Source organism: Diachasmimorpha longicaudata, chromosome 1 (genome assembly GCF_034640455.1).
Source record: "Diachasmimorpha longicaudata isolate KC_UGA_2023 chromosome 1, iyDiaLong2, whole genome shotgun sequence".
NCBI classification, from domain to species: domain Eukaryota; kingdom Metazoa; phylum Arthropoda; class Insecta; order Hymenoptera; family Braconidae; genus Diachasmimorpha; species Diachasmimorpha longicaudata.
This window is the reverse complement of record NC_087225.1, coordinates 8,410,755-8,428,266: the sequence shown is the minus strand read 5'-3', so window position 1 is coordinate 8,428,266 and position 17,512 is coordinate 8,410,755. Positions and strand designations below refer to the sequence as shown.

Sequence of the window (17,512 nt, the reverse complement as noted above, 5' to 3'; positions counted from 1 at the left end):
CAAGTTCCGTCGGTGTGCATTAAAATTCTCATTTGGCGTTGTAATATGAATGATAATGAAAATGAAGAAACTGTAATTGAATGATAAAATAAAAAAAAAAGTCAAGGGGCTTATGGGTTGGTCGCGTGCCTCAACTAAAGAGGGAAATTTATGGTGCATATAACGAGGACTCGGCGGTTTACATGGGCGGCGGCGACGACGACGTCTCTTCGTCGCATCCTCATCGTCTCCTCTTTTCCCTTTACTTCCCCCGCTGAAAACACCCACATACTCAGCTATAATCTCCCCTCCCTTCAGTCAGGACGGGAAAATGTTTAAAAAAAAAAGAAGGCAATGTAAAAAATATTACAGGCTTAATACTCAAATTTACGATGACGCCTCTCAACTTGTTGTGAGTCTAAGCGAGTTTTCACATCGATGGGATGCTCTTGAGATTCAATAATGCAGTACTGGGGGGAATAAACACTGTCGATTATTGCGTGAATTGCATGCTCTTTGAGGTAACTCGGAATTCTCATTTGAAAGTTAAATTCCAATTGTCACGACAAATTTTCAACGTATTTCGGTGGTGATTTTTTAATTCTTTTAGGATATTTTTCAATGGCCTGTCGCATTAGTTATTTTATTTGTTCATAAGTGGCCTTGAGGTTCCAAACTACTTGAAATTGTCAGTGGTCTTGAATATTTTTTTCCTTTCAGAAAACACACGAAGGTTTTATGATTATTCATGCTGAATGGAAATGCAAACAGACGAAATGGATGTCCTATCCACTTGAGTTTACTTCCCAACGTTGGGAATTAATTTAATAAATTTAAAAACGAAAGAATCCGACGTTTCTTATCTTCTTGTATTATCGTACAACCAGCAACACACATAACGAGCGATTCTTCCCATTATGTACCTTTTCCATTTGATCGAGTATCCTAAGGAGAATAATAATTATTATGGTAGTCATCCCGGTAGCCCAAGGTCCCCCTCTCCTTCCTCACAAATGGTGTGTTCACTTCCTTTGCCGGTCTTTTCCACTATCGAATACCGTATCTCTGTCGTTCTTACCCCTCTCGTAATACCTCTATACACGAAACGATCGACGCTCTAAGAGATTGTTATCCGTGCTGTGATAAGTGTTGCACATTCGTTATATCCCTCCATTCTTGTCCAACAAACTTTTCATTTTAATTTTATAATTTTTTATTAAATCAGGTGAATTGTATGAATTACTGATAATTCCAGGACGCGTATAATAATTTTCACTTGCAATCAACTTAAAGCTAAAGTAAACTTGAAAAATTCAATGTTAATTTTTGTTTAGATCTCAAACACATGAATAGTATCTTCTCTAAATCTCTAATCGTATAAATTTCCCATACATACATCTCTACCAGACATTTCTCAGACAGTAAAAAAACTTGAATAGAATGAAAATTTGTCTAGATTTTCAAACATGAATCAAAATGTTTTGGCACCCATTCCTCTGAAGTTTAGACAGATTTTCACTTAACTGAGTTTTTTTTATTGTTTAAAATACATCTACCAAAAATTTGTTTAATTTAGAGATTTGTTGCTGTTATCCCTAGTAATTGGTACGGATTTTTCATTGGAAATACCTTGAACTCATAGTCGAATATGGATTTTTTCTTTTTAAATAACTTTGTGAATGTCAGGCGCATGAAAAGTGCTTGTAAATTTAAATATGTATAAAATTTTTATAAATTTGCAAAAGTATGAATTCCTATCTTCGGAGTTTGAATACTAGAATAATTGCAAAAGTTCAGGGAAGAGAACAAAGAGAAAACCAAAAATTTTCATCGTCTGATCATTCAATAAATCACCCATTGTTAATCGCAATCGAGTAATCCTATCCCAAGAAAAATACCTCTATGTAGAGTCTCCATTGAGGAATTGTCAGGTTTTAAAATGTCAAATGACTGCGTGGGGTCTTCCACATATCAGACTCACTGTAATGCATCCAACCATTTGCTAAAAGAGTGTCTCGAAGCGCCGTGTCAAAAGAATGGTTACGATAATCTGGTTACGACTAATAATAGTCAGAGTTGTCTCGAGCCGAGTTATTCGCACTTTCTCTCTTCCTCTACTCCTTACTATTCTCAACCACCCAAACAACGCGTGCTCGTCTCGTCGCTCTCCATGTAATGCATTGAGAGAGGAACCACTATAACAAGTGAACAAGGTCGGTAACCTGTGTGGCGTGTTGTGCCGATATCCCTATTCGAAGTTGCATGAAACGGCGACGTTTCAGAGCGAATCGAATATCTCCCTGTCTTTTTTTGGCGCAACATCTTTTCTCGTACTTCGCACCAGATTCGCAGCAAAAACAAATGTCTGAATTTCACACACTTTCTGCACACATTTTTCAGATGTTAAAAAGTAGAAAACCACTTCATTGATGAAAAAATAACCAAAATAGGTGGGTGAATACCCTTAGAGAAAAAAAAAAACATCTCCATTTTCATTTCAATTTTAACTCTCACGTAATTATCTGAAATGTGGTTATCAAATTTGTTGAATGACTTTCAACGATAAAACAGTCACACAATGATTAATTAATGTTACTCCGATTGATTAAAATTCCTTAACTATTTAAGACGAGATAAATTTCCCGGCGCAGTGAATTTAACCGTATAACAAAAAATAAATAAATTTGTTGAGTTTCTACTTCCGAGGTCAGGGGAATCGTGTATTAATTTGCGTTTTGAGCGATATCGGTAAACATAAATAATCAACTTATTAGCATATGTCATCGGCGTGTAAAGTTTAGAAAGTGGGTACCAGTGGTTTATGGGGGTATAACGCGAGAGTAAATATCAGGCGTGGATTAATTGAATTATTTGCGCACGGATCCTCGGCTTGTCCTGCCGCTAGTTACCTGGTAGTTATACGCACTACAGCAGGTGAAATTGTAAATTTATTACGATGATGTTATTGTTCCTTCCTTACAGATTTAATTAATTTTCCATGTTTTTCAACATATCCGTCATTGATCTTGACTGAGCATTGACTTTAGTCAATCCGTTTATGTTGGTTTCATTCGATTGGCAAGTGGAATAACTAGGTCAATAGGGAGACGGTTGAGGAAAATTTGGGACTAGGTTTTACCGAAAAAATTCTGTTCGGGTGCCAATAGATAACTGGGAATATTGAACGCATATTTAAAAATGAATATTGATCGTTTTCGAAAATAGTCATCGATCAGGTCTTGAATTTTCTTGGGCAGGCCACTACTCTTTTCAAGTGATGGGTAAACACTGCGTCACTTCACTGTCTAATTATTGATTCTGTCGTGCAGAGACAACACTCTACAACATTGTTTTCAAAATGGTCATCAAGAAAAAATAATTAAATCATTGAGGTATTCTGAAGTGTTAGATATTAACCTTATTATTGAGCATCCAGGTCTATACTTCAATTTGTTAAATATTCTTTCACAGTATATATTTTAAAAAGTTGACATCACCTGCCATTGACTTGGTTTGCCTATACGTTGATGCACTTGATTGCGGCGTCCTCAGCAGCTTCGAGTCCTTTCGTAAAATTTTCTCTCGGTTGTATCAGGCACTCGCCAAAGTGGGCAAATCCGAGACCAGTCATCACTTGAACCTCTATCTTCAACTTTGCCTCTCGATCTTGGTAATAATCCACGAAAGATCTTAATTCTGGTACATATTTCTCCAAGCATTGCTCGAAGATCCCGGAGTTGTGATTAGCACACGTAGAATGGATCCCATCAACTTTGTTCTCAAAATCTTCTCCCATCTATTCAAAGAGTTACATCAGGAGTTATTATCATGTGTAAACATTACATCTAATTGTGAGTTGGAATTAATTAATTGTCTTACAGATATCAAACTATTAATTTCAGATATAACTACGCCCAAACGTGGAATACTTTCTCCAATACACTTCTCTGTCATCTCTAGGAATTGAGTTAGCGTGTTGTTCAGACTAGTTTTCAAGGATTCGATACAATTTTCATGGTTCTCCCCCTGCGAAGGAAAATGTTATTTATTTAATAATTTTTTCGTCAGTACTCTTTGCTTGGGCCATTTAGTTGTCATCATTGGCAGCATTGGAAATTGCAATTGCTTGACACGTCATTCTGAGGCCATCAAGAATCTTAATGATTCATAAAAAATGTGAAACTGAGAATAATTGTCCGTTTACTTCAGGATTTTTCTGATTTTCGTGATCTTTTCAGACTACAAACTTTTCTGTAACGTTAATTCAATGATCAATTTGACCGTATGATTGAGCCTCATCAGAAAATTCATTGGGTAGTTATATATATCAATTAGGATGTGAACTCACATCAATTCCCGATACAGCAAGATCGACCATTTGTGAGGCCTCCCTTTCATAGTACTCCTGAACAGCCTCGAATTTTTTTGTCTCCTCAGGTATCATTTGTTTTTCGTACAATTGTAGTGACCGTTTAATGTCACGTGATTTCAAGTACAAGTAGCTAACGTCACCAGCAGGGGTTGCTCCATTCTGAAATTACCGAGGCAAAAAAATACGGGGTCATCCAACTTGATGCTCTTCCTATGAATAGAAAAAAAAACAACCTACTTGAGATATAAATGTAACCAATACGGCTATGACGCCCACGAAGTACTTCATGTTTCCAAAAAATTACCTATTCACTTTCTTGGGCTCGAAGTTATATACGCTGAACGACTCCTCGTTTCGTTATCAGTAATTGATGGCCTCGAGATTATGCAGATGACAACGAAATTGATAACACCTCAAAGATATCAAGTTTTGCAATTACTGAATCTTACATAATCGATTTTTTTAAACTGACTGCCATCGGAGAATCCAGACTTATCGATTTTATCATCAATTGCTTCTAAATTTCTTATTATGAAAACAAATATGACTTATCTTGTGAGATAATCTGTTCGGTTAGTTTCCACAAAAAAATATGTTTTGCAGATGAAATGATTGATGCTTGATGAATACTGTAGCTCATAAATTGTGCAACTTTATTGATTTGTCAAATTTTTCTTTTTCAAATACATGGATTTTGGGTTGAAACATTCGTTTAAAATATTAAGACATTGTTTTTCTAACTGAAAAGTGCAGATCTCATGAGGTTAGATGTATTCGCGACATTTAAACATTGCAGTACGTCTTTGTCGTCAATGGACTCCTGAATTTCGGTAAAAATGTTGTCAGTTGATCTCTGAATGCAGGCGCCGGTTTGAATAAATCCTGAACCACTGTCAACCTGGACCTTTACTCTCAACTGTAATTCCGCTCGTTCGTAGGATTCGGCTAAATTCGTTATGTAAGGTAGATTATCCTCCAGGCATTGTTCAAGGTCAGTAGAAACCTTGGAGCAATAATTTTTCATCATGTCACCCTGCGATACGATTGTCTCACCAATCTACAAATCCATGTCAGAGATATTAGAGATTGTCAAATGGTCAAAACGGAGGAAATGGAACAATAAACCAGATTATTAAGGATATTGTCAAAATGGATAGTCAGGGATGCATGAAATTCCATTTTTATTCCAATAGTACTCACAGTTACTAGTTTATCAATTTGTGATGCGTAGGAATTCCAGCGAGGGAGGTTGTCACCAAAACATTTCATCAAAATTCTATCTACCATTTCCACAATTAATGAGACCTTGGACACTAATATTCCCTTGCATTTCTCATCTTCCCAATTCTGTAATAAAAAATATAATGTGCGAAAGATTTTTAAAGCTGAAATTTTAATGGAATATTCGTCAGTTAATTACAACTTACGGTAAGGGCTGCACCAATCGTTAAAATCCCTTGGCGTTGAGAGTCTTCTATAACAACTTGGAATTTAGTACCCTCTTGCTCTGCTATGTGAGTCTTATACAACTCCAGAGACGATCTGATGTTATGAACTTTCGAGATTGTACTATTCAGCTCTTCAGCGAAAGTTGCTTCACCCTGGAATCATCAGATGAAAATTTATGAGAGGATTTGAATTATTATTGCTGTTCTGAGGGAAGAAAATAAGTGGGAAGTTACTGTTGTACTGCATATAATGGGGCATTTGAGTTCATAAATGAGTAGTTTCGGTTTTTGGAAATAATAGATCGATATTACACAAAAATTGATAAGTTTCATTTGAACAGTTACAACGCAGAGAAAAATAGTTTAAAAATTACCGCCGGTTTCGTAATCTGTCAGTGAAAATAATATTCGGTAAAAATTACGGAATAGTTACGCACCTTTTCACTGAACTTTCAGGAAAAAGTCCAGAACGTTCCAGAAAAAATATGGAACGTTCCGTAAAAAAATGTGTAACTGCTCCGTAATTTTTCGAAACAGTCTCGAAGGCAGTAGGACCATTTCGTTTCTATCGGTGTAAATCTCATCAAATGAATCTTAAACTTACTTGCGAAATGAATGCAGCTAAAACAGCGACAATTCCTATAAGAAATTTCATCTTGCGATGAATTATGATACCGTCTTCAAATGAATAAAGCTTTACACAAAATTCATTTCACCTCGGGTTTTTATACTCCAACCGGCACTTCACCAAAATGATAACACCACCGTGATATCATATTCGTGAAATTGAATTGATCGATGATCACCAAACTTGCAAACAACGATGAAGCATCAATCTCTGATCGTTAATTTCATCAGTATTCTAGTCGTACAATATCACTTATCCAGTTGGGAAAAACCCTAATCCGATAAAAATAATGGTCAGAGTGATGGATAATTGGTTCACACCAGATTCCGTCACTTCACCCAACGCCATTGACTTCCGGTGGTGTCTGCTAAACTCGTGGAGGGTGGGGTAGTTGAACACGATCGGCGCGACGCACACGTGGGGATAATTCCGATGCGCCCAGCCATTCGATCCTTATCTACGATGCATAATATATGTAGATTACTCAGAGTGGCGCACGCGGCCGACATTCCCCGGGATTAGAGCCGGCGAAATGTAGATTACGGGTAATAAACCGGGGCTAAAATGGACAAGTATTATACTCGATTTTTCTTTATTTTTCATTCTCTGTTTTTCTAAAAATTCATCGTATATATTTTTTTTATTATTATTTTTCCATAATTTTTACCCACTCTCATCGTATCTCATGAACCATCATGCCTCGAGCGTGAGTCATCCTTACTCTCATTTGCCATTTTATTCTTTTCTCTTTTTATTCTTTGTCGATCACTTTTATTATTCTCTCCGGGGTGATGAAGACGAAAAAATAAAACGGAGACAATGAAGGCGTACGAGGGCAGAGAATAATTGCAGTTATAGGAAGCGATCTCTCTGGGGCAATCGGTGAATTATCGGGCAGCGGGTGACCCACTATTCAGTGGTTTTTGGGATGGCAATAAAATTGATTCTGAGTCAATCGGTTAGAACAACGGTAGAATTGGGAAAAGTGTGTCGGAAAGGATTTTGGCTTTTGTGAGAATGGGCCTGACGGCTCTGTGATCAGAGAAAGAGGATAAAAGATGCCTTTTCACTCGCTGCTGCACAGTATGATGATTCATATTTCGGTAACGCTATCATCGCTCGCCCAAAAAAGTCCTTTGTTTTTTTTAATACCTTCCAAATATTTCAATTAAAATGGCCGAATGCGACTGAACATTTCACGACTAACCTTTCGAATGAATTTATTCTATGCTGGGTTTGCAATAAAAAAAAATAAAATAATGAAAATTGAATTCTATGCCGTCAGATATTTTCAAATGTTACTTCATTAAAAAATTGGATATTCACAATGTAACATAATTTAGATATAACCTTTTCATGCGACTTATTTCACGATAGGAGAGGGACATGGCTTACATGAAGTAATATGAGTATTCACATTTATGGATTTTTCATTAAAAATAGCAATTACCACGGTTAACACGATAAAATGAAATTCTTATGTTTTCATTCTCTGACATCTAGTTTAAGTAGTGGCGATTTTCACACTCATTTCGATAGCACTAGCGAACTATAATGATTTATTCAGTTTAGCTGGAGGAACGAATGATTATTCACCTCAGTTCTTCACTATTATGATGTAGACAATTTATTTCTCTGGCATTGGAGAATTCCTGTGACATCCCATGATGACCCTATACACTAGTTTAAATATAAATCGAGACATTCATAAATCACGTGGTTGCATATAGGCGCGAGGCTTGAGGGCAATTGGATGGCGCGTGGGTCGAGTCGAGTTGTACCAGAGCCCTTTCTAGAATGATCCGAGTGTTTCAACTGCCCTTTACACTTGGCGATACTATACACCACAGTTATTATTTCCATCATTCAAATGGACGTCCTCTTGAGGACGATCCTATCGAATTGTCTCATTAATTATTCATTGGAAACTATCGTGTCGCATTAGCCAAGGTATATCGATGTCTGGGAGTCGAAAGATCTTTGCTAACTTTTAGCAGATAAAGGGGTGAATAAGCCTCACTATCTTGAAAGGTCTTCGGTTTCATTGGTAGTAAAAATTTTACATTTGCAAATGAATGCAGGATGTTTTCTTTTTTTTCTTTATTTTTACTCTTTCAGATTTTTATCGTTTCAAGATCGATGATTATTTCACAGGGGAAAAATTTGTGTAAAATAATATTTAAGTGAATAGCTGTATCGTGCTATTTTTTTTTCTCCAACTAATTCCGATTGGTCAGTACATTAGTCTCTACATCTCATCGTTAAATAATAAACCTGTGGGCATTATAAATAATGAACCCTCTATCGCTCATATAAATTTTAATAATCCAGTTTTGACTCTGTACTGCCTATAGACTACTTCGGCGTTTCTCAGCTATCTACCAGGAATGCAAACGAAAGTGCACATAAATTCTCGTAATGCGATATACATACCCTTGTAAACGTTGTGTCTCAATTAGAGATAACCGCGGAAATATCAATTTTGTTTGGGGGTACGATTAAAATTCCCCCTCAATTTGATAATCATCTGGCAGTACGCTATGGGCGCTATTATACGGTAGTCGTAAACATGTCATTTTTTTTCATTTTTCAGTGTCGCAATGATGAAAATATGTGCATGGCTGAGTTTAGTAGTTGAAATAGATACTTTTGAACATCGCGGGACTTTACCGTTACCGGGCTATCTTATAGAGTCAAACGATCTTATCACAGAAATTGTATGGACGTTCTGGTTATTTTCAGGAGAATCAATGGGGGAATGTCCTTTACTAGAATAGCCATTTTGAAATTGCATAAGTTTTCTTTAATAAGTAATTCACTTGACAGAATTTCAGTAGAAGAATTTTTCAAATGTTTACGCGGCTGCCATACAGTTGTAGGAAATTTTACTCAATAATAAGTTGAATTCAGCAAGGAATTTATCGTTTCTTGAAGAAATCGTCAATAAAAATAGTCTCAAATTGATGAGATTCATTCAAGAGTCCCAGAAATATTCAGGTGCCTTTGCCACCTGGAAATTGAGGAAGAGGGTATTAACCCACATGGGGAATGCGTGATCTACTGGACTAATGCCAAACTGGTACCACCCAGGCACGCGATAAAAAGCGATTACTTTAAAGTAGCCCCAGGCGTAAAGCCCTTGGTGGCTCAAACTCCATTGGCTTTCATTTATTCTTTTTGTCTTTTCCTCATTTGAAATGAAACCGAGAACCCAGCGTGTACACAGGGGCGCCGTACTCATCTTCCCCCTTCTCCTCTTTTTTTTCTTCTTTCTCTCTTACCTTTAAAAATAACAGGTCGCGTATATATCGGAATTTGGCCTGCGATATAAAGAGCAGACAAAAAAATAAAAATAAAAAAAAAAAAAAGAAACCGTGAAGCCGCAAGCACGGAGAGATTGCTCACCGCTTTGAGATTGTGTGGGTTATATTTTGTGTACGAGAGGACAAAAAAACGAAGGCCAGGAGAGAGAGTTATTAACCCAATGAAAAAACAAATTTTGTTTCAGTTGAAGTAGGAAAAATGGTGGAAAATTTATTGGAAATTTTTTCGCACTCGGAAAAACAATATTTTTTTTTTATTTCCATGTCTCACTGGACGAATGAATTTATTTTGGTAATTTTTATGAATTTTAGATTGAAAAAATTCTTTATCTTTACAGAGAGAGAGTATTGCTACTCGTAGAACCCCTCATGGACTCCCAACAACGATAAGATCGACTTACTTTCCGAAGCAAAATGCAGACGTGGCTTGCTGCGACATTAGAATGGAGCAAAACACCGTACGCCTGTCAATGCCCGCCTCAGTATCTCTTCTTCTTGCTTCTTTTTTATCAGCTTTTTTATTCAAGGTATGTACCCCAGTCATGACATTTTCTACCAACTCTATATTGTGAACTGCAACTGAAACGTCACACTGTGAGAAAATGTTGCCCCTATTATTGCATGAACCGTATTTTTCATTATTTTTCGGTTTATCCTGGTTAAGAATAAACACAAATAATAACGAGGTAGGTTATGCGTGCGCGTGCAAAGACGTCAGAGATGGACTTTAATATTTTTCGAGTCACCATGCAACGCTTTGTTCATGAAAATCGTTGAGAATGCGTTTTATTCAGATCTATTCACGATCTTTCAAATATTCTTTTTATTCTTTCCCATTTGCCAGTTACATTTGGTAAAAATATATTTTTCATAAATGAATGGCAGATGTTCTGGACAATTTATCAATTTTTGGTTATTGTTGAGGTCCGTTTATTCAACAAAGGAGGATAAAACAGAAAAATTAAGGACGTATTGGTTAGATTCAGTTCAATTTGGCAGGGAATGTGCCATGAATATTAAAATCACCGCCGATCGCTTGTTTCGCTCGTATCATCCATTTTAGGAGGTCATTAAGGATAACCAAGTGCTTTGGTTGAGATGTTATTATTTTATTATTCTGTAATTGAAACCTTCTTGGTCTCAATTTCAGAGGAACAATGTTGGAATAATTTAAAATGAGGATCGTGAGGCAAACTACATTTTTTTTAAGTTGCAAAATTTAGTTCCGACTATATTTAGTATAAACTGAAAAGTTAATACTGAAATGCCATTATATTTTGACTCAAATGTCTGGGTATTTGATTATCCCCGACTTTTAACTATTTTCGTCATCAATCAGGATGATAATATCGTCCAGAGTTTCTATTTGTGGATCGGAGACGTCTCAAAATAAATTTGGGAAGTTCACTGGAAGAGGTGAGTAAAATGTTTACGGATTAAACCAGTGGTTTATGTGTTTTTGGGTTTGTTGAAATTCCAAAACAAAGGATGAATCATTTTGAAATAGTATACCATTTTATATAGATGCAGTTATCTTCATTCGCATCACGAGCATGTGATAAGGATCGATATAAATGCATTTTAATGGTATATCAATTATCTTCGAGTGTCTTCAAAGCCCTCCGCAATTGAGCCATTATTTTTTACATGGCACAAAAAAAATATATTGACTGCAAACGGAGATAACTGACATCTGTATCCACTTGAATTTCGAAAAAAATATATCATTTTAACTCTATTAATTGGAAAAGCCTGTGCGAATTGTCACGTACGGGTGAGCGTATGACTCTCATCCAAAGTCAATAATCCGTGAAAATAAACAGGACTATTCTCGGCTTATTTTGCATCGATTTATAGAACACCAAGCTATAAACGTTTAATCAATTCGTTGAATTCGTCCATTTAACCTAACCTTGAGACATCTTTCACTAATGCGTTTCCTCAATCTAATGAAATCGCTGGAAATAAGTTCTGTCACTTTTATCCAGAATTTAATGACATCATTGAATAATCCATTTAATCCATTGATAAATGACGCAATGTGGCAAATAGTGATCTTGTTGGAAAGTTGGGATTATTTCCTTATTATTTCTGCTGTAACTTCCCGGGTTATAAATAATTTAATTTTCATGATCAAAATTCCAAAAGTTGATGTGGATTCAAAGTCCCTTAATCTTCATCAATTAAATTGCCAAGGTGAAACAATATATTTTCTAATAAATATGATTTTTCCACCCAAATATTCAAATTAGTTTTTTAATTTCCATGACAGCTGTTAAATAGTTGAAATAAAGACGCCATTAATATTTTCACCGCCAGGAGTTGATCGTTTTAATGTTAAAATTGACATTGACAGCGCAATAAATTAGATTTGAGGGGATATTAAAAATGAAGACATAATTATCATCAATTATATATCAATAAATTCTCAGCAGAGCTGCTTTCCAATGCGGCTATTATGAAATTCTTCTCTATAACCCACACGCGACATACCAGACTAGCATCATCCATTTATTCCCTTTAAATTTATAATCAACCACCGATTAATTGCATAACAAATGAATCAGAATAAGCAAAATGGTGATGCAAAACAGTCAAGGGAACAATGAGCACGCATCGTTCGATAATATGTTCATGAATGAGTATCATCGCGTGGGGCGACTAATGAAGGTGCATATAATCAAGTCTCGGGTTCAAGTTGCTGGAGGGGTCGAGTGGTAGGAAGGTAGAAAAAATTATGCATCCGGGTTGCAAGTCATCGTGAGAACGGAAGAAGGACCCCACCAGGAATCCGCCTACACGTGCCTAAGAGCTCATCAGAATTAAAAATGTATTTTCCCATTTTTTTTCAAATTTTTCTAACGTTTTTTTTTTTTTTTCAAAAATAACTATTGAAAAACCTTTACTCTCGTGTCAATCGTTTTTCACCCATATCAGTCAACTCTGGGGAGGGCCTTCAAAGGATTTAATACGTACTCTGTGTCTGTCTTATTCGCATTTAGACTCGTTGACAAATTTATCACATGCAGAAGTTCAAACCAGCACAACACATTGCGCATACAAACACTTTAATACGTGACGATTAGAACGTATGCTTGAAAGGAGGAGAAATTCTCTATTTCAGTTGAGTGATATTTTATCGTCCACCGACGATTCAATTTATCGTTCATTCATGTGACAAAGGCCAGAATTTACCAAAATATTGTTCTCAATTCAAGATTAATCAATTGGACATTTTTTGTTCACGTTATTTCTTCAATACTTGGATGAATGAAACAACTTAAGTAACAAAGAATAAAACCACTATGTGTTCACAGATCAGATAAAACATTCATATTTTTAATTTATGCATCGAGGTGTTGAAATCCCGATAAAAGGGTTGGACATAATAAAATGACCGAAAAAAAAAAAACAATTTGATTGAACCGCGAAAAAAACGATAAGACCTGTTGGGCGTGTCAGTAGGTCTGCACAACATTTATTGCGATAATGTGTTTCTAGGTCGCTGAATAGCCCCTCGTGCTGAGCGCATTCCTTTCTATAATCCATATGTCCAACTGTCCCGTGTCGCACTGGGGATTTTTATCCCTTGGAAATTCAGGGTTTTTTTTTCAATCACACAATTGACAAGTGAGAGGTTAACCCGGAGAGCCTAATGGATACAGGTGATAAACTGAAGAATAAAAATTTCTGTAGGGTCTAAGGCTCGATTGAAAGACTCTCACAATATTTAAAATGGCGTTGTATCGATTACCAATGATCTAACCGGTACTTTTAAGTCGGTAGACTTTTTTCCCCCTCATTTCTCCGCCTAAAAGCATGTCCGCTGTCCTAAACGGTGAATGATCGAGATGGTGGACACTGCGGGGCGTCGATAAATACTTAATGGAGCCCAGATAAGGTTAAAAAATAAAAGAATAATATTCCAATCCTATGAAATAAAATCAAAACACTCTACACTTGAGATTGAGAGAGGGAGTGAGAGAGAAAAAATCATCTTCTATTGAAAAAAAGGTTGCAACATCCGTTGGATATTAATCTGACATTGAGACTCTAATTACTACATGTTGGAGGCTCTCGTGCTTTTGAGTCACAAAACAAACCCTGGGAATTTGTGGGAGAAAGTAATTAGAAGCGGCACAACTTATCTCAGTTGTGTTCCTGGCATTGTCACGAGGGTCACTGGAATTTTTTTTTTTCGAAGATCCCTCGTCTTCAATGATAACTAAATAGTGTGAACTTTCTCTGTCATTTAATAATCTCGTGTCGGTTCTGAAAATCCAGTCCTCCAATACGAGAATATGAAAACAAATTAATTACACTTTGTTTTCTCTTCTCATAAGGGAGCACAGCTCATATTAATTGATGGCCTCTCATTAATCGAATCGTAATTTCAGAAAAATTTACAGCTCCAAGAAATCCAGGCAATTACGTATGATCAGATGAAGACTTTCGTTACGCTTCAGTCAGTAGTCACTGTAAGGAACAGTGCAGACATTGTTCCTCGGAAATTTTCAATCACACTTTCTGTCCAAAGTCATTGATATATTTCGATCCTGTATTGATCTCCATTATATAAAACTATATCATGACTCATCGTTGCCTCGTTTCTATCTCGACAATTACTCAAAATTTTATTGTAACGTACAGCAGAGTTGACCCTTCCAGTCTAGTAATTATTTTCCTGTATGAAAAAAAAAAAATCGTCAGTCCTCAGATATCGTTAATGTACCAATAGGAAATGGCCAGTATGTCAGACGAGCAATATTACTCCATCGTAGAATGTCAATTTAAAAATGGTTCACCTGCATAAATCTCAGTGGTCGTTATCATCGACATAATCCCCAGAAATGATATGACTTGTATGACAACTAGATAAAAATTGTAACAGTCCAGGAAACTGAAAATGAATGGTCGGTGGATAGTCCTCCTTAGACCACCAACGTGTCCACCAAGGAGTACCACAGAGTGACTCGCCTGATTTTATGTTTCCTGGACACACGCCCGGCATTTCAGTCGTTGGCTGATTCTCCATCGCCAGTATTTCCCCCTCTCCATACATACACACACATTACATACGTTTAAAACTTGGGTTATAAAGGATAAGTTGGCTGGTGAGTCGCACTACCCTAGCACGCCCATAGTCGTTACCACGAGATGTAATAAATGGCAGTGTACCTTCTGGCCTTACAACTTCCCGTGTAAAGACAATACATCTCTATTTTATTCGTTCCTTTACCAAACGACGTAATGGATAGAAAGGTTCATATATAACTGGTCGCTTCTCGTCTATCTCGACAACAGGGATATAATACGGTGTACAGTCATTCCACTGGCGGCCTCGACCATTATTCATATCATTTATTTTGTTTTTATTTTTTTTTTACGAAAAATTTTTCAGATAGTGAAATGACGATTGCTTGGGAATCACAGAGTTAATGGTTTATTGTGATATTAATGGGGTGGGGGGAGGTAGGAAGAGCTCGTGGAAGATAGTTTTCGTATCGGGTAATTCTTCCAGCGGAGTGATGTTGATGCTAGATGATAAACAGGGGTTGTTGAACGATTAGTTATGAATTATTTTGATTCAACTGATAAAGTGGGCAGGGATGGCTATCAATATTAAACTTCTTCGGTTAGAACAGGATTTCCGGCTTGCATTGTGGGAGATTTGAATGTAATCATCAATTATTAAATTAAATTTGAAATTTAATTATTGTTCATCCGGAATTGGAATTCTTGCATTCATTGAATAATAGTAAATTTCGTAAGAGGATTTTTTTGTTTAGGGGAATCACGATGAGTTGGAATGTGAACGTTTGACAACCTCAAAATGCAGCAGTAATTCTAGAAACTGGGGATGTGGATATATCTGAAAGTGAATCTTTAGCGAAAAAAATAGGCTCTTGACCCTTGCGACAATTGGAAGATTTGTCCTTCTCTAACATTTCCGTAATTGATCCATTCAATGCTCAACAGTCCCCTCAAACGACTTCCTTATCCTCCATTTCTCCATACCAACCCAATAAAATAGTGAAAGACCCCCGGTAAGATCGTATACGCGAGTAAAACTCAGTCAGAAAATATCACGAGAGGCCTGTAAAGTCACATGAGTGGTATCTAACATTGTATCGAAAATGCCGGTACTCTCAACTATCCGAGTTAATAGACCCTCCAGAGTGTTGCGCATGCGCCTCATCTGTACCGACGTCCAAACAGTCAATGAGATACCCTACAATACTGCCCCTTTTCAATTTTTACAGTGCGTTCGTATTTTACACTGAGGATATTATCGTGTTGGGGCGAAACTCGTGAGGACAATGACATGAGTGTGAGACTTAGGGTGGGGATGCTGTTGCTGTGAGAATAGGGTGGGGGGAGAGGAGGGCTTACGAGAGCCCTCTCGGCATCACTAGGATCGAGAGATCGAGAATCGCTTGCGTGTTTTGCACGATCCAAAAGTGGCTCGCTCATCGAGATAACTATACAGTTGGGCTTTAAAGAGACGCTGGGTAATTTATCGCACAACGTCTCATTCACATTTGATAAGAGCGTACGTGAGATAACACGGGGAGGATGTTGGATTCAATGCCATTTCCATTAATTTCATTCTACTATTCTTTTATTTTATTTTTTTAAGGTCAGTGCCTTGTTTTGGCTCTTTTTAAAATTAAATTCATTTATACATTTCTGGCCTGTGATTGTTCAACAAATGTTGTTCCCACACTAAATTTCGACAATCGTTTAAAAAAATTCTCTCAATGTTTTTCTGGCTGAGGTCATTCAACGGATGAAAAATCTCAAGCGTCAAACGCTTCAATTTCAATTTTTTTTAGTTCCAGCTGTGTTCAGCTAGACCGTTTATTGCCACCTGGAAGACTAAAAATATTATCTGGCTGAAAAAAAATTCTACGCATCCCAATAGCTGGCATTCATAACTTTGACTTGAGATGTGATGTTTAGACAGTTGTCCTGTCATTATCCGTTGAAATAATCCCGAGAATGAATAGAATAAAATAGGTTGTGAATTCGTCCCATATTTTTACTCTGCACAACGACAACCAGAGTTGCGGTTGGGAATGTCGAATTCCATTTTTATGCGAAGACTTGGCTATTTCTAATTTTTATATATAACTCTTTCAACTCCCAGCACATGTTACGGAGATCCACAACCGTCTACAGTCGTGAATAGAAGTTTTCTCGTACAGATGCTGCCACCATATCAAATTCGTTTATTCCAGACCGGAAGTGAGATACCACAATCAATGAATAAGTGTTATCGATTTCCGTGGTAGTCACAACATTGTAAGCACATTGACAGACGCATGTGTTTGATATCTCGAGTTACTCTCAGCGTCAAAACATTGTTGGTCTATCTCAAATGCAAATATAAGTAATTTGCAGGCTCATGTCAATCACTAAAACTCTTACAATGGAATGTATTTCACACGTCACGGCCAGACTGGATGACTCACTTTAGCAAATATTTTGATAGGGAAAAATAAATGATGATATTAGTGCATCGTTTGCGTTATTACATGTGGGCCACGGAATTGTGAGCAGTTGTAGTTACCTTATCGCCCGGGAATGTGACGCTCAATGTGACGTGATTCTGTGAGAGCGTCAGTTGATGATGTTCTTGCGGAGGTGGAGGCAAAAAAACAAGTATGCATCCTTGAAAATTCATGGCCTTGGAGTGAAATTAAGACACTCTTGTTTCCTTTTTAGTGTTATAAAGTAAGACCTTATTATCACGTGCTGC

At 36.8% G+C, this 17,512-nt stretch overlaps 2 protein-coding genes across 2 annotated transcripts; both read right to left on the bottom strand.

The window, feature by feature from the left end:
- Positions 1-3,372: 3,372 nt before the first annotated feature.
- On the bottom strand, positions 3,373-4,678 carry LOC135171242 (uncharacterized). Its single transcript, XM_064137683.1, has 4 exons — positions 4,589-4,678; positions 4,328-4,510; positions 3,859-4,005; positions 3,373-3,775 (listed from the first exon to the last, which is right to left on the bottom strand). The coding sequence occupies exons 1-4, from the start codon at positions 4,637-4,639 to the stop codon at positions 3,497-3,499; spliced, it is 660 nt and encodes a 219-aa protein (XP_063993753.1). The 5' UTR covers positions 4,640-4,678; the 3' UTR covers positions 3,373-3,496.
- A 300-nt stretch (positions 4,679-4,978) lies between these two features.
- On the bottom strand, positions 4,979-6,664 carry LOC135160039 (uncharacterized). Its single transcript, XM_064116189.1, has 4 exons — positions 6,404-6,664; positions 5,779-5,952; positions 5,552-5,698; positions 4,979-5,408 (listed from the first exon to the last, which is right to left on the bottom strand). Exons 1-4 carry the CDS (start codon positions 6,452-6,454, stop codon positions 5,088-5,090), a joined length of 693 nt encoding a protein of 230 aa, XP_063972259.1. The 5' UTR covers positions 6,455-6,664; the 3' UTR covers positions 4,979-5,087.
- Between the last annotated feature and the right edge of the window lie 10,848 nt (positions 6,665-17,512).